The sequence below is a fragment of the Chlamydotis macqueenii genome, chromosome 4 (genome assembly GCF_036417535.1).
Source record: "Chlamydotis macqueenii isolate bChlMac1 chromosome 4, bChlMac1.mat, whole genome shotgun sequence".
Lineage (NCBI taxonomy): Eukaryota > Metazoa > Chordata > Aves > Otidiformes > Otididae > Chlamydotis > Chlamydotis macqueenii.
The window spans coordinates 51,525,334-51,548,264 of record NC_141559.1 but is presented as its reverse complement, the minus strand read 5'-3'; the positions used below and the strand labels follow the sequence as shown (position 1 = coordinate 51,548,264).

Below are 22,931 nucleotides of genomic sequence, written 5' to 3'. Positions count from 1 at the left end.
CAGACTTATGCTTGTATTTAAATAGTTTTTTGGTTGCAATATGTACAATTCATTTTAATTTTTGAGACAACACAATGACAATACTGTTTTTTTTTAAAGACAAAATGAGTTACAGTTACTGCAGAAGCCAAAAATTCTCCATGCTGTAGATGTCTGTCTTCCTAGGTGAACGCCTGCCTTTTAAAAAAAATTCTTGTACATATTAGCACTAGTATTTGTATCTACAGATTCATAGGCCAGATTGTCTTCTCATTTACATCTCATAAAAGGACTGGTTGCAGAGGAATTATTCCAGATTTATATATGCAGAGATGAGAAGCAAAAATCAGCCATCTGTTTTAATTTGATTGATTTGCTAAAAGATTAACTAGATGTATCGTCTTAATAAAATACTTAAACAATATTAGGTTCAAAGTCTGCTGGCCTGACCTTCATGACAACGGATTTCAGAGAATACCACCACCCGTGCCATGTGTACCAAACAATCCCGTTGTCCGTCTTTGCACTATAGGGGCCTTTGTAGTACAAACCGTTCAAGTTGGCAGAGTGACACCTGGTGGAAAAGTAAAGAAAAACAGAAATAAGCGCGTCTGTCGAAAAGTTGCAAGCATTTCTAGTTTCTCTGCGTATCAAAAATTTCGCCATGTTGGTAACAGCCCAGTTCGACACCTGCAAAAATTTACATTTGTGGACTTCAGTGCGCCTAAACAATAACAGTTTAATTAGGGCACAACTGCTCTTGGCTTCTCTGAAACAAAAGTTATTTTGGTTCTTTCCACACATTTTCTGACATTTCTAGCTCTCAGAGTTTTACCTGGTAATCTGTTTCAGTTTCAGTGGAGAATTATTCCAGAGTTGTTGAGGTCATGTGTGGCAGCAGGGCACACACCAAGCAAAACTCTGGGAAAGAAATACCCTGCTGCTTTTTTGTTATTCCAGAGTAGCCCCTCCTAAGTTTTGCAGTTACCCCACATGGTGTTTCGTATGAGAAAACCTGTTTGCCTATTCAGCTGTGGACCTCTATTTACAAATAGATTAAATCTGACAGCTAATTAAACATATGTATACCAATTCACTGGATCATCGGAGCCGGCATCTTATTTGACTATATGAAGTACATTCTTTTTTTTTCAGTTCTGTGCCACACTAAAGCAGAAATGCTGTTACAGTTTATTAAATACAGTGGTTAACACAAACAAACAAACAAACAAACATGCCTAGCAAAACTCAAAAAGCTTGAATAGGTACCAGCACCACCTTCATACTCATTTGGTTTCTACAAGAAAGAAATTTAGATCTTTATGTGACCCTATGGAGAGCAAAATGGTTGTTTCTTCTGCAGCACATTGTAATTAATAAGCTTTGTTTATCTGCCAATGCAGTATTTTGGTTTAAGTGCTGTTAATATCTAGCTGTCAGACACCATGATGGATTTCAAAAGCAGACTTCAGAAAATATGCAAACAGAAAATAGTCCAAATGAACCTTATAGATATTGTTACTGGCAAACTTTAGTGTCTTTGACTTTGCTTACACTTACATTAACAGTTTTTGAGAACTGAAATAAAAACTGTGATAAAAGCCTCATAGCAAAATTCTCTCATATATATGCTTATTCATTGCTTACAATTTTTAAGCTCAGTTTTGGTAATATGTTAGTTGAAAGCTTATAAACTGCAGGTATCAAAAGTTACTTTGTTTTTGAGAAGGACAAACTTGTATCAGAGCTGATATAATCTTTCTAGCCATACAAGTTCTGCTTGAGTAGGCACTCTGTCTACTTTGTATCAAAACACTAATTTAATTGGAAGAATCATAATTGCTAAGAGGTATCTAGATCAACTGAACCCGTTATTTTACTTCCTTTGATGGAAACAGGCAAAACATTATTTTGTCAAGAGCAACACGAGCCATTAACAAAACTTTGTCAAGACTAACAGAAGCCATTAACAACTCTTAATTAGTGCTGGGAGGCACTAATAGCAAAAATATACAGTATTCCGTAACCAGCTGGATGCAGTCTGAAGTAACTGGACATACTAAAGAAACAACTGGCAAGTGATTACTGATACAATTTTCTGAAGCAATGTTCATTATTCATAGGTCTATGAACACCTTAAAGTTAGCCTGTGTTCCTCCTTTCTTTCTGATAGGCTAATTTTTACAGTAAAAAAAAAAAATGCACTGCAGTAGTTTCAAAAGTACAGTCAACTCTCAACTATCTGTGGACATTTTATCTGAATTATATATTAACTGTACGACAGATGCAGAGAGATGGAGTTGGTTCCCTGAAGAACTGTTTGAATTTGGCCTGGATTTACTGATTCCAGTAGGACCCTACATGGATGTAGCTATGCTGTCTCCAGGATGATTGGTGAGGCAGGAAGCCTCAGTGAGGTCTGTGGCCCCAATTTGATGCCTGGCAGATCCACTTTGATCATCCATGCATGGCGTAAGTAAAACTGAGAGTGCTGCTGAGAGAATAAGCTCACGTCCAGCTAGACTTCTTAGCTCTTCTTCTACCAGTAATGAACCTACTGACTTTTGCAATGCCCTGGATGGAGGAAAGCTTATGACCTGGGTGTAGTACCTGAGTGAATCCGGCTCTGTGGATTTGCATCCAAGCTGAAAAACTCTTCTAGAGCTTTGCTTACAAAAGAATCCACAGAGGCCATTTTTCTGCAGAAATCCGGGATAACAAGTGCTGAGCTGTAGCAAGACCAGTGGCTTTGAACTAGATCTGAGCTATTTCCATGTGGCCTCACTTGTGTCACATCCCTTAGTATTCATATTATCTGGGCGTTTCTGCATTTCATTAGTCCAGATAGCATAAAGCTGGCTATAAAAAATTCCTTCGTAGCTGGGAGCTGCTACAGAAACCAGCCAAGAGCACTAATTCCTTCTATGTTTGCTAATCTGTGCATGACAAATATGTGTTCTGAGTGCTTTCCTTTCTCTGCCAGTACTGTTCTTTTGGGTAGGATTTAAGGATACTGGAATTTTCTAGCGTTTTGCAGTATTATTTTATATTAGGCTTAATATTAAAGTCAGTAGCAAGGTGGTGGAGTAACACTATTAGTACCTTATTTTCATTCTCCAGATAGACTGTCCCTCTAAGAGCCTGAGCTACACAGCCATAATAGGAACTAGGCTGGCAGGAGTCGGCTATCTTTAGTAGTTATGTAGCACCACCTACAAGGTATTAATAACTGTCAAGTTCTACCATACAGCTGCTTTAGCAAAGGGGTCATTCTTTTGTCCAGAGCAATCCAATATTTTAAAAGTTTTTAAAAGACAAAAAACGTATGCGGTTGACTAGAAGGGATTGCTGGTTCACTTTTAATTATCTCCATGGCACGGTATCAGCGTTTTATGCTGCTTGAGGTCTAGATATTCCTCTAAATCCACAAGAGTTCTGATTTCATGGGAAAAGGATCCAGTTGTCCTCCCCTTTTATATCTCAGCTTTTGTGAGAACTGCAAAACAACTTTGGCTCCATGTAATTTTTTTCCATATGTCTCAGATATTTCTGCTGACCAATATCCATGGAAATACATTAAAATATATTAAAATAAGTAATTAATTGTGAAACATTGAGTTAATAGCTACATCATACCAGCTAAACTGGTGACAGACTACTTATGCAAACAGAATTTGGAAAATGAGGAGTTAAAAAAGAGAAACAAAGTATGACACAACAGAGAGAAACAATGGAGTTGATCCAGCCTGGCAGCTCTTGCCAAGTGAACTGAGATCACAGTGAGAGAGTAGTATGCTTCTATGAGTTGTATTTTAAACCTCTCTGTTATACAGCTAGATTGCATAGTTTCTCTTCATGGCTGTATTTATCTAATTAATTAAGAGAAACAACATAGCTGCCTAAGCAGACAGTGCTAAGGCTACCAGTTTTAGCCTTTCTTTTTGAATTGATATTTTGTATGTAAGTAGGATTTTAAAATTCTTTTACTGAACCTTATTTAAAAAAAAACTCCTCTCAGTCCAGCCATGCTCACTGACAGAATCTGAGTGGACGCATTCCCAACATGATATAGAAGGAATAACAAGAGATGCTGTGAACTGAGGTGAAAAAAAAATGAGGCTTAATAACAAGGCTCTAGCTTAACTTGTCAGATATTCTGTAGTACTGCCGCATCTGGTCTAGTGCAATGCAGGAGAAATGCAAGAATGAAGTACAACAGGGATACATCTGCAAAATCTACATGACCTACTTGTGTAAAAACTTGTTACATTAAAGGGGCAGAATTATCTTCTCCTTGCTGTCTGATAACAAGACCAAACCCTATAGCAAATACCATTATCACAGACAAGCTCGAGCTGTGCAGTAGGTGCTGTCCCTTCTAAGGTGACTCTCAGTCTCACCAGCACTGAGATCTCTGGTAGGGGTCAAGGGCAGACTGCAAATATAACAACAATGCCAATCCTGTCTTCTGCCATATGTAATTATTCTATGAATATGCATGAAGCAGAATAGTTGACAATACTGATATAAAATCAACATACCTGTTAAACCACCAGCCAGCCTTTTCCTCTTCAGCACAGTTCCCTTCATAGTTGTCATTGTCCCTGTCTCTAGTACTGAATTTCATCCCTCGATGATCAGCCCACCATTTTACTTCAGGATGAAATTCACCAGTAAGGGAATCACCAGCTGTGCCAGAGTATTCACCACAGCTCATCTCATAAGAATGCTAATGAAAAATATGAAGAAAGGCCAAAAAAGAGTAATCCAATATGTCTTTAACCTTTAGAATGTCAGAGAGTGAAACCATAAAGAGGAAACTAATCTGTTTGCTACATTTGCTACTATTTTTATACTCAGAAACGTCATGCCACTTAAACACTGTGTACCAGATAGTGAAGGGCTCTAAAGATGCTTACCAGGGGTAGAATTTGTCAATAACCTTAGGTATAAATGACATAATAAAAACAATATTAAAGTTAGTTTGCAGTACATATTAATAAAGCAGAATATAATGTACCAATATTGTTGGTAATATTGAAAAAAAATACAAAAGTGCTTTTATCCATGGCTGCTAAACCAAATCATTCACGTATCTTACAAAAACTGTGAAATTGATGTACTAATGTAAACCACTGTTACTACATATATGAAAATTCCAAGCATTTATAAGAAAGAAAATATGATAATAAAGTTCTACACAAACCTTTAGGAAAATTAGGGAGCATATATGTTTATTGTCTGTCTACAGAATACACATTTTCATTTAAACCTCTAGTTATTATTTAATATTTTATTACCTCTTCACCTGCAACTCTGAATCTTGCATATTGTGCAAAACGCCGTTCTCCTTCAAAATCAGTTAGATCAATTCTTAAAGTATAGTTCCCTTAAGAAATAACAACACAAATTATTTTGGTTAAACTAGCCGCCTATCTCACTACATTTCAGAACAGAGTATTTTAGTAGAAGATTAAAATACTAATTACATTTTTATCATTAATATTATCCCTATCATCACAGCATGTTTTATGGGTTTTTATCTTCTTTCTTTATGCATAATAAAGCATATCTTGCTATTTTTTGTCGTTACTCACCTGATACAGCTTAGAAGATTATAGAATTATTCCAATACAGATTTTGAAGTGCAGACAAAAAAAAAAAAAAGGCCTTTTTTTAAAGATTTTTTTTTGTCTGCACTTCTGAAGATAAGAGTTAAACTAGGACCACATCCTGGTGGCAGTGATTTCCATATGAATTAGCTGGCTGAGTCAATGGGCAAGTTTTGTACATGCAGCATTCTACAGCAAAGCAGAAGTTACTGTAGATTGAGTCACTTTTAGAAAGATGGAAATAGCTTTCTAAGACTAGCTTTATCAACAGAACAGGCCTAGATTTACCTTCATGTAATAGCCTATGCTGCCATGTAGAGCTCTGGCTAAATGAATTAGTACAGCATACGGCCTGACTCTGGACTGTTAGTGATGCTGACTGTGAAATGGATAGAGAATTATTCTAAGGTATGCTCCTATCTACTGTTCCCTGTTTTGCAGGGGCTCCCTGCATGCCATTGGTCCCATGACAGTTTTGAACCTTTTGTTAGAAAACATATACCGTAATGTGTTTTGTTCTGAAATTTGGAGAATTCCATGCAGACTAGCAACAGAACTCAGGATTCATGCTAACAAAAAATGGCTTGGAAAGAGCAAGGAAATAGAAACAACAGAAAACTGATGTTACAATACAAATCTTACCTTGATTAGTCAAATAATGAAGATTTTTATTTCCAAGCCAATATTCACCATTTGTCAAAACAAAATTTCCAAAGCCTTCTTCATAGTCAGTCCAGAGTCTGAAAAGAGTATAAATTACTAATTTATCAAAAAAGCAAATTTGCTTGGGTGTTTATTTTATCATACAGTCATAGATCACAGAATAATTCAAACTGGAAGGGAGGTAATCTAGTCCAATGCCCTGCTAAAGGCAGGGTCAGCTGTGAGATCAGACCAGATTGCTCAGGGCTTGTCCATTCAAGTCTTGAAAACCTCCAAGGATGCAGACTGCACATCCTCTTTGGGCAACCTGCTGCCTGTTCTCATGGTGAAAACGTTTTTCTTTATATCCAGTCTGAACCTCTCTTGTTTCAGCTTATGTACTTTCTCTCATCATCTCACCAGACACCACTGTGAGGAGCCTGTTTACTCAATAATGAACTCCCAAACTGCCCTGTTTTCTTATTGACCTCCTTGTAGGTATAGGCAGGCTACTATTAGGTTCTGCTGAAGCATCTCGTCTCCAAGCTGAACAAGCCTTAGCCTGTCCTCATAGGGCAAGTGCTCCAGCCCTTGATCATCTTGGTAGTCCTTTGCTGAACTCTGTAGGTTCATTATATATCAGAACATTAATAAACAAATATTTTAGATTGCATTATCTTGTTTACATTGTTGATCTTTACAGAATTATTTCTATTTTTTGCATGTGAAAGGCTGAATCCCATAATACACTGGTCACTGAATCCCAGTCCAAAGAGTAGTCGTAAAAGGTACATTCAAAGTGGTTTAAGATGAACAGATTTTAAGACCAGAAGAAAAAACATTAGCTCAGTCCAATCTCTAGTATAGCACAATTTACCCAAAGTGAAAACATTTTTCCTAGTTAAATCCAGGGGATCTAAGTGAATGTGTAGGTGTATCACAAGCATTGTTTCTTTGTTTTCTGTGATTTGATTAAGCTGTGACACTCCTGCAGCTGGATATATAATTTTTTTAATTGAGGTATTAGCTGGTTGTTTACAGCTTTGACTCACTGACCAACTCTAACAGTTTTTGAAGTCACAATGGTGCACAGTTTCAAGAATTAATGTGTATATTGAAAGCATTTAATCTTTTCCCTGTCTACAGTGGCTTTGAAACACTTTCTCAGTGATTTCATTACGTGTTCTAATGGGGAAAAAAATACAATGTATTTCCTTCATGAGAAGCAACCATACTTCAACCAATGGGTGAAAATATTAGGCTGTAGACAGGCAGTCATAAGAGAAAGCAGCCTCTGTGACTTAAGTAGCTGGTACTCTCTGGCAAGGAAGAAGAATGGGTAGGGTGTGGTGGTAACAACTGTAAATTGCTACAGATTGCTTCTGTAGCTTGTCTGACCATATTTTATAAAGTAAGAACAGCAAAGTTTTCTTGGCTGGATTGCAGTTTTTCGTGCTCTCTGGGGATTGCTTCCCTGTTTCATAAGAGTGTTTTAGAATTAGTTACAGTAATTATAAACATAGGTAAGACACAAATCCACAGAAGGATGCAGATATGTGAAAAACAAATTGGGCAAAGTGGAGGTTCTAACAACCATCTTGTTTCTTCTATCTGTAAATATTTGTGGGTTTTGATACTGAACCCTCACAGCACCAAAATTTTCACTTCTGGACATTTCCCAGAAATGCTTGAGTCTTGGCAAAGGCAAGGAGCTTAGGTGTCCACAAATCAAGTTCTCACTCATCTTAAATTTTCTGGAGGCATTTAACCATGAGCTACAAATTACTCTCTGGTGGGTTTCTCTCATACTTGTTTGCTGATGGTACTTTGGTTCAAGTACTTTACTTTCAAGTAAAAGTCTTTTTTAGACTTTTGCTATTTGCTAAAGACAAGGTAGTCCTTTACTTCTCATTAAGAGTCTTGCTCCAATAATTGTTAATGCATTTGACATTGAAGTGTCCTCCTGTAAAATGTACAGGCTGTCAGAAAAAGACTAGAAGAGATGTCTCCCAGAAAGACAGAGCCAGAAGTGGTATCTCATCTGGAGGCTATCTGACAGAATTAACATTCCTCCCTTTTATCTGAGATAACAACTTATTCATATAATTCTAAAGTTAAGATTAACTCAGCTCCATCTTTTTATGTTTCTCCCTTTTGTTTCCAATTTTAATGACTAAGTCTAGTACCTACCTATCAAAATTCTGGCTGCCATCAGAACGTCTCTGAAAAACCGTCCAACCACCCCCTTCAGACATATCGCAGAAGGCAAGGAATTCAGTAGGACTCTGGATAGGTTTCATCTTATAAAATCCACTTTGATTATGTCCGTCATTGTAGATTTCTGCACAATCTGTTCACAAAACATTAATTGGATGGGTTTTTTTAGTCCTATACTTACTGGCAAAATCAGAAATCAAGTCAACAACAGAAATCAAGTCACATCTTATGAGAATATATAAGAATAATCAAGTCACATCAGGTATGAACCAGGCTAATACAAAGGAAATACCTCTGGAAACACATTTTTATGACTTTTGCACATTTACTTGTATTTGTGTTGCTCTAAAACTTTATTAAGCTGTAATTATTTTGATATTTCTTTAAAATAATCTATTTTCCACTATAAAATACTGTAATTTTTGTTTTCATTTGACTAGCAAAACAATTCCTCTGGTTTAAGTGGTGTCACTTTTAATTTACAGTGATACAATCTATTAGAATCCTGCTACAATTATACAACTTCTCTACGTATAAAACACACAGTAACCTACAAACACACACTATGTCCAGAAAGCCGAGAACTGCCAAAAACAAGAGTATGGAATCACCAATGTTAGAAAAGGGAAACAACTACTGGACTTGATACTCTTGTGCCTTGCACCAAACAGATGCAAAAATATATATATATAGAAGACTACCCCCAAAAAGTGCAATGTATGTGTAAAATGATACCACTTAGGCTTGATACCATTTACAGTCTGGTCTCCATTGGTGTTAATGACCAATTAGGATTTACAGCAAAATCAAAATTCAGAGCTCATGAAAATATAACAGCAATGTATCTTATCTTTTTTTCCTCTACGAGTTAAGAAATGAAAGGAGTTCTTTGTTTATATGTAATCTACCATCAAGCAGTCATACAGGAAAGACATATAATTTTCAACATTTCTGTTTTTCCTGGCGAAGGTAGGGCTGATTAAGATTTCCCTGAAACATTTACGAACATGTTGGCTGAACTTCCAGGCTAGTTTGGAACTTTCTGAACTACTATATTTCTTCTCAGTGAAAGTGTCAGTGAGGATTAGACATAGAAAATAAACACTTTATACTGAAAACAAATAGCTATGCCAGGATTTGAATAAATTGTAATAGAAAACATGATTTAAATAACAGCTAAGTCGTCTTTCTAGAGAATGTTTAATTGGCGTATAGAAAATAGGTTTTCTTCTCCATTATTTTTTTAGTAGGTTAGCAAAACAGTTAAGCATATTTTAATTTTTAGCAGGTGTATATAATGTGGAATTTCTCCCTCACTATCTAACCCCAAATTATCCAGCTCTGTTACATTAAAATGCTACAGCATTTGAATGAAATAATGCAGTATCAACAGGGAAAAGCATTTTCCAAGCTATAAGGAAAGTGAAAAAATAATGGGAAAAAAAAATCATCAGAAATTGGAACAACTTAGGTCTGTTACTTAGAATCACATTTTAAGAAAATAAACTGAGGCATAAGCTAAGAAAGGACAAATACCTTTCAGATAAATGTGGTTTTAATAATCTTTTCCAGTAACAAATGAGTCAGACATAATAATAAAAAAAGTATTCCAGAATGCTAAATACATAAATATACAGCTAAAATTTAAAGTCAGATTTATAATGGCTTTTAATTTCATTCAAGGTGTATTTGATGCCTTGTTATACGTTGTAATTTCTTCCAGCAGCATAAACACTACAATTATATTCAAACAAGGCTATTAAAAATTATAGAAGTTTAGATTCTCTAGCACTGGACAACTAGAAATGAACACCATCCAAGAATCAGACCCCCAAATTGTATTTTCAATCCAACTATTGGTTTGGATGGCGTTTTATTATTTTAAGATTTCGGGCCTTGTTCCAGCTACTACAGGCTGACACACTTAGCCTTCTTCCATTGCAGAGGGATTGGATTACCACCAGAACGCTGCTGAGACTACAAAAACAATTTAAAACCAGTATTTTAGAAGCTGTGATATCCTGAGCTGAACCTAACTCGGTCAAAATGGTGCAACATGCAGAGTATTATTAAAGTTAGATGCAGATGTCATTGTGCCAGGCTTATGTGTGTGAATACGGATGTCTCGGGGCCTTTACAGATTGGAACAGAGTTGGTGTGTGCTTGTAACCCACGCAACCCTGTGAATGTGTGAGTGTGAACTGACTCTGTGGGTTAGAACGTTTTGAGATCAGTCAAAGAAGGGTGTTTAGAAATCTGTTACTGTTGATTAACATTTTGTAAATGTCTATTATTGGCTTTTATCTGTTGTATTGCTGATACTTATTCTGAATTTGTTCACTGATTTTTTTTAATTATGTGTTATTAATAAACTGCTTCAGTCTTGATTTGGTTTATACCATGTGACATCAACAATTTTCCCCACGGCAGCAGGCTTAGGTAAAAGCTGAACACTGTTTTAAACAAACAATTTTCTATGAGCTTTTAAAACAATAAGTCAATGGGCCCAATTGTGCTAAAGCTTCTGGGCACAATTACAATGAATTGAAATGAAAAGAATAGCTTCATTTCTAACCTGAATACTGTCTTTTTCTTCCCAAGTCAATGACACTGTTTTCATCTCCTCTGTCACTGTACTGAATCTCTTTCTTCTCTAAAAGTTGTGTAATTTTTAACTGCTGCTGTTTCACGCAATGTTCCAGAAGCCTCACCTGGCCCTGAAGTCGTATCTGCTCTTGAAAACAGTTCTGTAGATCCTAGAGAGGAAAACATATCTTATTGTAAAATCAACAATTTTTTTTTTTGCCACATTTAACATATGACATAGAGAACCAACAAAAAAAACCCCATAAAATTTAACTTGAATAAAACACTTGGTCACAATTTCCTACAGACACTGCGTTGACTTCCACCTCAACTACTATGTCTATTTAAAATTATTTCTTGTATTACAGTCTCCAAACATATACCTGCTTTGCAAAGAGACCTTCTCTTTAGGGGCTATAACCAGCTCTCACTGCAAACATGCAGAGGGGATTTTAGGGGAAAACACTACAGTACAGACCCTAACATAAAGACTGCTTAGTCTCTATCACCTGTCATGTACAGAGATTTACTATCCAGCCATGCCTACTACTAACATTGTGAAGGTTCTAAAATTCCAGAGTTTTAAAGAAACACAGTCCACACTGATACATTTTCAACTTCATTGTGCATTTTTCAAATGCTTTTAGATTACACGATTCTTAACATTGCCAACATAAATATTGTAAAGTTTCAAGCTCATTTTTTAGCATGCTAAAATAAATAGTCCCTAAGAAGCTACGAATATGCATGAAAAATAAAAGTTAAAAGCTTAAAGTCAATATTGTGCTGTGACCTGGACACTTAATTTTGCCACGCAGAGTGGGTGAGAAATGTGACGATTCTGATATAGTGATACCTAGCACCCATTTCACCCTGGTGCAAATATGGATACATGACAAGAGAGCTGGAATAACTCTTCCAAATTCTGACATGCTGAATGTATGCAGAGCAAAAAATAATTGTTTTTAGATTAATGACTATGGTAAAACTGCCAAAGTGAACAGAACCCAATCTAGGGAGTTTAAATTAAAACAGCCTGTACAGTTTCAAACAGATATTAAACAAATTTGTTTTCAACATGGGGAAAAAGCCTTTGGGGTTTTATGACACATTTTACAAATGTGACATGAAGTGTTGCATCAGTAACATTGTGTTTGCAATTTTATATGAGCAAACAGAGTTCAGTAGCTATGGTGCTTGCACGAGAGCACAACTAACACTGTAAAAGCAAAATCAGAGGGCAACCTTTTGGAAATCTGATATGCAAGATCAAATATGCAGTAGTTCTAAATTGGTGCAACCTTATTCATAGGGCAACATTATTTACATGAGCTAAGGATGTAGACCTGGAACACTTGCCATCCATATGGAAGAACTGATACCTTAGAGCATTGCCCTATCAGACTGAACTACAGAGAGAGCTGAAGTCGCATGCTGATGTGCACTTCCAGTGGCATCTGCATACTTTCATTTGTGTCAGGCTCAGGCTTCATCTATTTTCCATGAACACTCCCACCAAAATGTTTCTTGTCACTTATTTGCTGCAGGGATATTTTTCTTCTTCTATCTGAAAAGCTGATACCATTCTCTAAGTTTCTACGCAGCACAAACATGGTTCTGGTTAGACTGACTTCCTTGCAGTGCCATTCACCACAACTCCAAGAATAAACTTGGTGAATTAAACTAATAGTATTAATTAGAATCTGCATTTTATGAGTCTACTGCATGCAGATTCTAATTAATACTGTTAGTTTAATTCACAGTAATAACAGTAATTAATACTGTTAGTTTAATTAATACTGTTAGTTAAAAAGCAGAGGAACTTCTGCTACTGTCAAGGAACATCCATATAAACTGTGTTATGACTGTGACCTGTTATTTCTGATAGAAATGAGTGTTGCAGGCTCCTTTGCTTTTTCACTAGAGAGGATACAATTCACTTTCAACAAATATACAAATGACTAGACATTTCAAGAGAGTATTTGAAGATAAAAGAATCTATGTCCATGATTTCAGTAAAATGGTTCCTAGCCATCATGTTCCACTTGCCTGCAATATTTAGTCACACTGCTAAATGTGATAATCAGACTCTGCAGAACAATCCTGGATAGAGGCCTCTGCTTTAAGTATCTCTGAAGTCTATCAGATGCTTGCTTTAATTTGTAATAAAAGAATGGGGAATATACATGTGGCAGGACTAGGCAGTTTGTCAGTGACTTGTTCAAGAGGAAAAGGTTCAACGGCCTCTCTGTGTTTGGGCAGCCCATGTCAGGCTGCTTTGACAGCAGGTGTCCCTGCAAACTCCAACTGTCTGCTTGCTACTAGGTCCTGAGAAGCCAGTAGGATGCTTGGCCACAAGGAGGAGCTGTAAAGCAAGAAGCATGTTTACCAAACAGTAACATTTTTAGAAGAATAAACAAAGCAGATAATGACCTAATATCCCTAGAGTCCTATCTTATTTAAGAATACTCCCTTGAAAATATTTTTCAGTTGTTGATAGCTATATCCTTAGCAAACCCTGCTTTTCTTCTAGAGGGAAATGAGAGAAGAAAGTACTTAAAATATATGCACATAAAGAGACAAATTTGCCTCAGTGGCTTAGAGGGATGTTATTTCACCACAACCACTGATTAATGTGTGACATATTGCATATTACAAAGAAAGGATGCACTATTATGCAGTCTTTCCAGGGTGGTTGTCTCAACTTGTACCTGCAGCTTCATATAGACCCTTCACAAAAGCTGTGAACTTGGGAAATTCAGAAGAGGCTTCCTTGACAGGTCTCTGCAAATTCTCAGACTAGTCCCAAGCACATACAGAAAATGAAGGTGGGTTGAGAAAGAGTGAATAAATGATTAAAAAAATATTTCCAAGCTCCTCCTGAAAAGCTAATGCTAACTACAGAAGTAAAGCTGTTGAAAAAAACACATTAACAGTCAGACCAAATGTTAATCCTAATCATATTAAGTTAAGAGTGATAAAGGGGCCACCACGCCACACTTATCAGTTTTACTACAGTGTTTGTTTATTGAAAAGGTTGGTCTGTATCAGTCTTAACTCACTACTCACAACCTTAGAGAACATGGTAAAATACAATAGGAGAGACCTGGGTGATCCTGGTGGCCCCTGCTGCCAGGCCCTTGCAATTTCATAGGGAAGACTTTACGTGGTTAGTCTCTTTAACACCTGGCAAGACCTAAGCCATGAAGAGCTACTTTCAGTTCTAGAGAGAGGATGAGTCTGCGCACTTAAGGAGAGGCAGCTACAGGCAGCTATGTGTATTTCTTTCAGGTGCAGTGAAAATGATCTATCAATTTACCCATTCACACTGCTAAAAGCCATTCTCCTACTGTGATTAAATTATACCATAAAAGTACAGAACTTCTCAAAAAATATTATCATACCTTAGAAAAACTTGGTATGTAAATTCATATACCACCATAAAAGATTCTTTCCTTTGAATCAAATTAAACACAAGTCTGCAAAAGGTTATGTCTCTAAATATTATTCTTAACTTTGCATTTCAAATTGATATTTTCTGTCTACTGAAAAAATGTGAATTAATTCATGAAAATTAAAATTAAAATAGAAGGAGGTAGATTCAGACTAAATATAAGGAAAATATTTTTTACAGTGAGGGTGGTAGAATACCGGAGCAAGTTGCTCAGAGAGATGGTGGATGCCCCATCCTTGGAAACATTCAAGGCCAGGTTGGACAGGGCTCTGAGCAACCGGATCTGATTGGAGATGTCCCTGCTCCTTGCAGGGGGAGTTGGACTAGATGACCTTTAAAGGTCCCTTACAACCCAAACTACTCTATGATTCTATAAAATGAAAAAACTAACACTGAGTTTATTCCCATTTGCTTTACAGACAATACACTTATTACAGGGTGAACAGTAATACATCTACATTACACCTAGAAATTTCCTAATGCAAAAGATTTAAGCTCACAGTGCTGGTAAATAGTAAGTGACAAGAAATCACCAACCATACTGAATAACAACACCATAAGAATAAAATGACTGAGCAGAAATAATGTTTTGAAAGTAACCTACATATGAAAAATGCAAGTATGTGATACTTTGGCTTCTCTCCCTGCCTCCATCCTCCTCATTGATGTCTCTTTTTGCCAGCTCTAGACAAATCTCATTACACTTTGCTGCTGGGTAGCAAAACCACAATTCTCATATTTGGAATTCCACACCTATTTTACCCACGGGAGAATCACAAGTTAGCTGTGTAACTTCAGGGTGGATCAATGTGGCTTTTAGATCTGCAGGTTAACAGACTGATCTTTCCATATACTTTTTCACGGGATAACTCTTTTAAAATCATTGGAGTTAAACCAGTGCACAGGTAGAGTAATACAGAAGCAAAATGTAACTTAGGGTTATAAGAGTCAGCAGCTATAACATACTAGATATGGACCAAAGTTAAACTATTACAATGTTGAAATACTAAAAAAAAATGTGAATTTGATTCTTACTGTCTCCAGTGGACAGTAGTGCACACTGATTAAAACCAGACTGAACATTACCTGTTCTGTCTGTTCCACTGAAGCAATTGTTTGTACTACACATAGAGAAGCAATTATCTAACAACTGCTGACAGCTCTGCTCTTGGGCATGTGGTCCCATATTTAACCAGCTGCTACAATTAATGTGCATTCACAATCTTTATTTCATTATTGTGTGAATTATTTATCAGCTAGTGACCTTCCATTAAAACTGATGGTATAAATTAGACTCAGAATACTTTATGAAAACTACAAAAATACAAGATTTTTACTTGAGGTGTTATTTCCTATATTTTTATAATTTAAATTAGCTCCAGAAAATCTCTACTGAGATTACAGTTTTAATGAGATTAAAATGTAAAAAACTTAGAGATAATTTTCAGAATGTTCCCAGGTTTTAGTCACAGGGTCAGCTAAAGACCATAATACTCCAGATAAAAAATCAAAAGAAAACAAAACGCATTGCATTGTAATGCCTTTTTCTCAACAGGCTTCTAAAAAATTAAGTTATATTCTTCTCCACTGAGCAGAAGTGATTACAGAGACAGATGCTTCCTATTCTGCCCCTACAGAGCTGCTTATCTGATCAAAAGGCTTCCGTAAGATAATGTAAGCCACAAACAATGATGCCCACCTAGTTGTAAATTCAGCGACCACTTCCACCTAGGCCATTATGAACCAACAATTCAATCTCCCAGGTCCCTGCTAGTTAGGACCTGAATATCAAACTGGGAAGGACAGCCAAGACAGGCGATACAGGACTGGTGAGGTTAGAAGTATTTTAAGCAGTGGAGTAAGTGTCTGTGTGTGTGTGTAGGGTTTTTATTGGAGAGGCAGAATACATAGTAGAAGGTTTTGGGAGCTAGAAGTGAAGGGGCTTTGATCGTTGTTTCTGAATGTGAATTATAACATAGTAACATGAAAACAAGTTAAGAATATGAAGCTGTGGATCTTATTTGAGAAAAAGTTGTATGGCAAGCAGACAAGGCAGAAAAGGATAGAAACATTCTTCATCCTGAGTGTCAATGACCAGAAACACTACCGCTGCAGCCACTGCTTTAGGAGTTCCTGGGTTTTGCCTTTCTCTAAGTATGCTGCTCAAAACAAAAGGTGTTATTCTGAGTTAGCATTACCCCTGAATGGTAGCATAACTGTCTTGCGTGCTTTCTGTACAATGTGCCTGTTAATACATCATATGATACTTTTTTTAGTAAAGATATTCTATCGCTTCCTATTTCATGTTGGATCCAGTAACAAACTGACTGGATTACTTTCTGCAATGCTATTGCCCAGTCATTTATCTTTCATTGTATATTTATGCATGTTTTCTCTTTCCTTACCAGAAACTTGTCCCCACTGAACATCATGTGAGGTTATTTCCCCAGTCTTTCAGTTTTATTCTGAATTCTGATATTTTCCATCAAAGGTTCTGGCATCCCATGTAGCTGAGATACACTATAAGCAGTATGGAGGACAAGGTATGAAATATTTAGAAGAAACTCTACAGGCAAATTTAATTACTAGAACTTACAGAGCTGCCAGTGGCATCCATCAAGCTAGCTGCAAGGACAAAATCAATCAATATCAAAATCTTCATTCTTTGGAAACTGTGAAGTAAAGGAATAAATGAAATACTAGTTAACTTAAACATTAAATATTTACACTTGACATTTTAAATTTTATTCAAAATAATATATTTAACCTAGAATTATTTTCTTACAAATTGTAAATATAATGTATATTTAGACTTCATTACAGATGTCTAAAACAGTTTGATCAAACACAACTCCAAAATTCAGTAAAACCAGAAATTATCCTTTTAGGCTACATTGTATCAGACCTGTCCATATATTTTAGGACAGCTATTCAAGATTCAAGCGCACATTTTACTATGAAACAAGACAAAAGCAAAGTAGCATTTTAAAATGCTCTGAAAAGCAGGGCAATATTCCTTGTTGGCCCTTTAAAGTAGGGAGAAAGCCCTCTGTTATATTCAAATAATTAAAATCTGAATTGAGCTAGTTGTCCTTGAATTAAAGATTTGTGCAACTTCTGTGTGCCAGGAGAGGATGGAGATAATTCTACTGGTATAGAGTCATTTGGGGGAAAAATGCCTAATAGTTATCATCTTTTATTCTAATGGTGACAAGAAGGACATCTTTCAACTGATGGCTATGCAGATTTTATATTGCATGACCCACAGCTTTTAAAATCCTATTATTTCATATGAAAATTATTTTATATGCCAAAACAATCACCATTGTATCTTACTGCCTTGCAAACATTAGCTGATATAATTTCACAGTTTTCTGTAAGGTAGATGTATGCTTTTCAGCTCACAGATGAGAGACCAAGGCCTCCAATTACTAAAATATTTACATAGATTATACATGAACCAATTCCAAATTGATTAGTTAAACTGCTGCAAGCTATTAACTGAGGAATGCTTCTTTTTTTTTTAATTAAAAGATTTTCATTTTGCATATGCTAGCACCTGTTTAAACCAAAATATGTGTCCACTCTGCTTTTTCTAGTTATTAAACTAAATCAGCTAACTACATGTTAAAACATTTGCGGTTAGACAGTTATAAGACCCTTAATAGAGATTAATGATTCAATGTCAGCATGTGTTTATTGAATCACCAACTTTATGGAAATTTCCACTCATGTTTCTATAGGAATTAATATAAAACACCAGTGGAACTTTGGCAGACTGTGCTTTTTACTGTACAAAGATAAGCAAGGTGCTTACGTGAAGTATATTTTTAAGTGCTTGTAAAATTGGACATGTCCAACTTTATTTTCACCAATCTCTGAAAACCTCATACAAGAATACAAATGACCTTGACAGGCTGGAGAGGTGGGCCCATGCAAACCTCATGAAGTTCAACCAGGCCAAGTGCAAGGTCCTGCATGTGGGTTGGGGCAATCCCAGGCACAAACACGGGCTGAGTGGAGAATGGATTGAGACCAGCCCTGAGGAGGACTTGGGAGTGCTGGTAGATGAGAAGCTCAACAAGAGCCAGCAATGCGCCCTTGCAACCCAGAAGGCCAACCGCATCCTGGGCTGCAGCAAGAGGAGCGTGGTCAGCAGGTTGAGGGAGGTGATTCTCCCCCTCTACTCTGCCCTGGTGAGACCCCACCTGGAGTACTGAAACATAGGAAGGACATGGACCAGTTGGAGAGGGTCCAGAGGAGGGCCACGAAGATGATCAGAGAGCTGGAGCACCTCTCCTGTGAGGACAGGCTGAGAGAGTTGGGGCTGTTCAGCCTGGAGAAGAGGAGGCTCCGGGGACACCTTATAGCAGTCTTCCAGTACCTCAAGGGGGCTTACAGGAAAGGTGGGGAAAGACTCTTCAGTAGGGCCTGTTGTGACAGAATTAGGGGTAATGGTTTCAAAATAGGGGAAACTAGATTTAGATTAGATATTAGGAAAAATTTTTTTACACTGAGGATTGTAGAACACTGGAACAGGTTGCCCAGAGAGGTGGTGGATGCCCCATCCCTGGAAACGTTCAAGGCCAGGCTGGATGAGGCTCTGAGCAACCTGATCTAGTCAGGGATGTGCCTGGTCCTTGCAGAGGGGTTGGACTAGATGACCTTTGAAGGTCCCTTCCAACCCAAACAGTTCTATGATTCTATGATTCTAGGAAATCACAGCCCAGCCAAATTTCAAGTTTTCAACACATACATATAAAATACTTAAAATTTAAAATTACAGTTTAAGTAAGCAACATATTTTTTTTATTTTTAATTCTGAGTTTTGATGGTTTGAAAGCATCATATTTGAAAGCATAGAGTTGTCAGGCCCAAGGATATCTGAATAAAGCTTGTTATACCTTGTCTTGCACTGGACTCATGCTGACACAAGGTGTTGAGGGTACTGTGTACCCATTGACTCATGTTACAGACAGCTCAGAAGGTTTTTTTTTTTACGCATTTTGGACATACGCAACATCTACCATTAAGCTGCAAAGCACTATTCTAAGCTGATGTCTATCTCTAAGGATTTCAAAGGAATCCATCAAAATTTACCTATTAAATGTTTCTTGAGTAGAAAGTGTGAACTAAAAATCTTAGGCTAACTTATTTCTACGCCATAAAATTTCAGAATTTTAAGTTGTAATTTCTTCTTCATGCTAACCAAATAAATGTTCTATCATTTGAATTAGAAACTTTACCATAATTCAATGCAACAAGTTCTGCTACTGTTTGAAGTGGTGAATCCTATGGATTTCAAGCTTAAAAAGGAGGAGGTGGGAGAGAAATCTGCAAGTGTTGTGTGGCACTTAATTCTGTTACTAACTTGGATTTCAGAGGTTTCTGACATAATAAAGCATGCACTTTCACCTTATGACAGTAGTAATTACAGCTATTCCAGCCACTACTGTTCTGAAAGCAGCTGTTGCCATCTGTTGCAATGACACCGTCTGTGACAGGAGTGACCAAAGAATACGTTAGCTATCTGGACAACTCGCAAATGATCTATCTCTGATAACTGCTGTCCCAACTCAATGCATATCTTAAATATGATTTCTAGGAGAGAAGTGACTACATTTTTTTTTTTCTCTGGAAAAGTCACACTTAACTGTTCTGTTTCATTCTCTGCTATTTTCATTATAAAAGCACACTGTTCTCCCTCACATTAATCTTAATATTCAAACTGTTCTGTCATGATTTCACTGACTGTGAATGTCTGAATACTGCAATCAGTCTTAAAAGGATTGTACAGCTTTACGACTACAGTCTTCTTATTTTTTTTTATAAAGACTAGCAAGCAAATCTTGCATACTGTTCAGAGAAATTTGTATTAGTAAAAAAAAAAACCAAAACAAAACAGAAGACTATCAGGCACAATCAAAGCAGATCATGTCCCTTACAGCATGTGTGAGCTGCTACGAGCAAGCTGCACAAAAGGAAGGAAGAACTGAGGAGTATAAAGTCCGTGCAGTTGGTTTGGTCTCTTATCTTCAGATGAAGTCACCTTTCTATTTAAAGGGTGCCTCTTCCTAAAGCACGTTCCTGTTGCAGGGAACTTCATAAAGGCTGCACTTGGAAGACAACTTTGCCTGTATCAGCTTTAGCACTGAACTAAGATATGCCCAAAAGATACTGATATATAAGAATAGTCTCATAAATAAAATTCTAAAAGTGATTATTTAAATATATTGCTCAATATACTTTATTTGTGGAGTTTAATTTTTAAGAAAGGAATTTGGACAGTAAACTCAAGATGGATCATTGGTCTGTAGCCACAGTAACTAAGAACTCTATTTGGCAGGCCTGTCAATCAGAAACAGGGAAGACACTGAAACAGATAGGACACAGGAGAAAAAACAGAGTGGACCTGAAGTAGGAAAAAGGGCTGAGGGGACCAAAGGCTTTGTGCCGTTGTCCTCCCAAAAAAAGGAGAAAAGTCAAGACCACTGGGAAGAGACATGAAAACTCAAGCTCTGAAAGGAAATGGCTGACCAGGTGTTGTTTCTCTGCTTCTATTGCTGCCCAGCAAGGAGACCCAGACAAGGTAGATGACGGTGAGCAGTGCTGATCCTGGACGTAACAGTACCTTGTACCTCTGAGCCAGCTTCTCAGCAGGTATAGACTCCCGTAGTTTATCTGATCCCACAGTTGCAGTCACATGCGATTCACTGAGTGGTCAAACCTACAGTGGTAAGAAAAGTGGTAAATAGGGTCAAGCCCCATATATGTTCAAAGCGCTTTGCTCACCCTAACTGAATCAACAGGTTCAGTCTTTGAATTAATGTGGCTAATTGTTTACTCAGTTTTCCAGATTTCTAAAAAAAGTTTCAGAAAAGGTTGTATTAGTAACAGTTCTCTGAAAGCCTATATCCATGCTCTTTGGTAATATGTAAAGCTAAAGCTCCGTTCAAGGGAAGCTTAAAATCTTGTTCTAGGAATACTGCTTTGAAAGTCAGTTTCTTAAACTAATTTCTCCACTCATTTAAATATTAACCTTGGTTCCTATATAGCTATTTAAGGTGCATTATCCAGAAATGTATGTGGAGGGTAAAATAATTTAAAGTGTAGGGAGAGAACACATCCACTAATAAATATTCACACATAATGCAATAAAAACATTCATTCAAAAAACTGCAAAAAAATACAAATCTTAATACATGTCACAGATTAAAACAATTGCATAACTTAGCAAGTATTTCTGTATTGTTGATACTAGTGAATATAGAGAGTTAATATGAGCTGAGAGACTTCCAAGACTTTTGTTATAACACTTGTGTTGGTTTAACAGAAACTGAAAACCAAATTTGTGCAGGGGAGATCCCTTTCCAGGAAAATCTTAATCTCAGACAGTAGACATATGGATTAATAATCACACATCATGACAGAGTGAGTAAAACTTAGTGTACTACTTTCAAGTTGAAAAAACAAGCCCTTAACAGTTAGCTGAAAAAAAAAAAGAATCTCTTTCTGTTTTAATAAAATTGAAGTTTAAGGGTAACTCTTGTGAAACGTCGAAATTTTATCCGTATGAGATTACTGATTTACTACTCAAAGATTACACCTGGAATGTGCACTTGCCAGCCGTGCAGAAAGATTTCTCCAAAGCTATGGAATGAAAGTTCTAGAAAGGTACCTTTTTCCTTCTCTGTGCCTGGGCTTTCTCTATAGGCTACTCAAACAATCAATCCTATGTTCAAATTTCCCCTAAATTTGATGTTTTTCCAAGTCTTGCAATAACAACTTACTAAATAGATTTGATGGCATTAGAGAAACTTTGCTAAGAAAATTTTTACTTCCTAGTTTGTTTTCGTTTTCTGGAGACAGCAAACTAGACGGAATTCAGATGCCTATTTCTGTTTGTACAGTGTCAATAAGAATTGCATTGCTAATAAATACAATAATAATAAGAGAGAATCTGCCAAAAGGACAGATAATGACTGAAAAGATTTTTGTTTGCTTTCTTAAAATTCAAACTGGGTTTAATGACTAAACTCATGCACAAATGGTGCTGTATTTTAATTAGGTAGTGTTGCAAAAATTGCCCCATTTTCCTCATCTGCAAAACAGACAATAATTCATGAGTTGATCTACTTTTAGGCTTAAAAAGCAGACCTCTTCATACAGCCATACATTATTATAAATTTAGAAACTATAGATTTGAATATGAGGTTTATTAATTAACTAGATACAGTAGCAAAATAGCTAGATCCTGCTACAACATTCATACATTGTTAGCAACATTGCACCAGTTACATGGCCTTCAAAAACATTACTTTAAAACGTAACTATAGCAATTACCCCAAATTCTTCCTTCCTCCCTCGTAGGTACCTAAAATGTTTACCTTTACCCTCTGGACAGAACTCAAAGTTGTTAAATCTTCTTAAGCTGATGCAAA

At 36.6% G+C, this 22,931-nt stretch overlaps 1 protein-coding gene across 2 annotated transcripts; it reads right to left on the bottom strand.

Annotated features, from left to right (window-relative positions):
- On the bottom strand, positions 1-22,931 carry FGL1 (fibrinogen like 1). Of its 2 annotated transcripts, none has more exons than XM_010126414.2 (8): positions 22,878-22,931; positions 17,087-17,162; positions 11,026-11,206; positions 8,424-8,583; positions 6,234-6,331; positions 5,280-5,368; positions 4,521-4,708; positions 1-553 (listed from the first exon to the last, which is right to left on the bottom strand). In XM_010126414.2, the coding sequence occupies exons 2-8, from the start codon at positions 17,150-17,152 to the stop codon at positions 394-396; spliced, it is 942 nt and encodes a 313-aa protein (XP_010124716.1). In that variant the 5' UTR covers positions 17,153-17,162; positions 22,878-22,931; the 3' UTR covers positions 1-393. The 2 variants fall into 2 exon arrangements, with proteins under 2 accessions (XP_010124716.1, XP_086603189.1); XM_086747063.1 differs by lacking the exon at positions 22,878-22,931 and adding an exon at positions 21,028-21,095.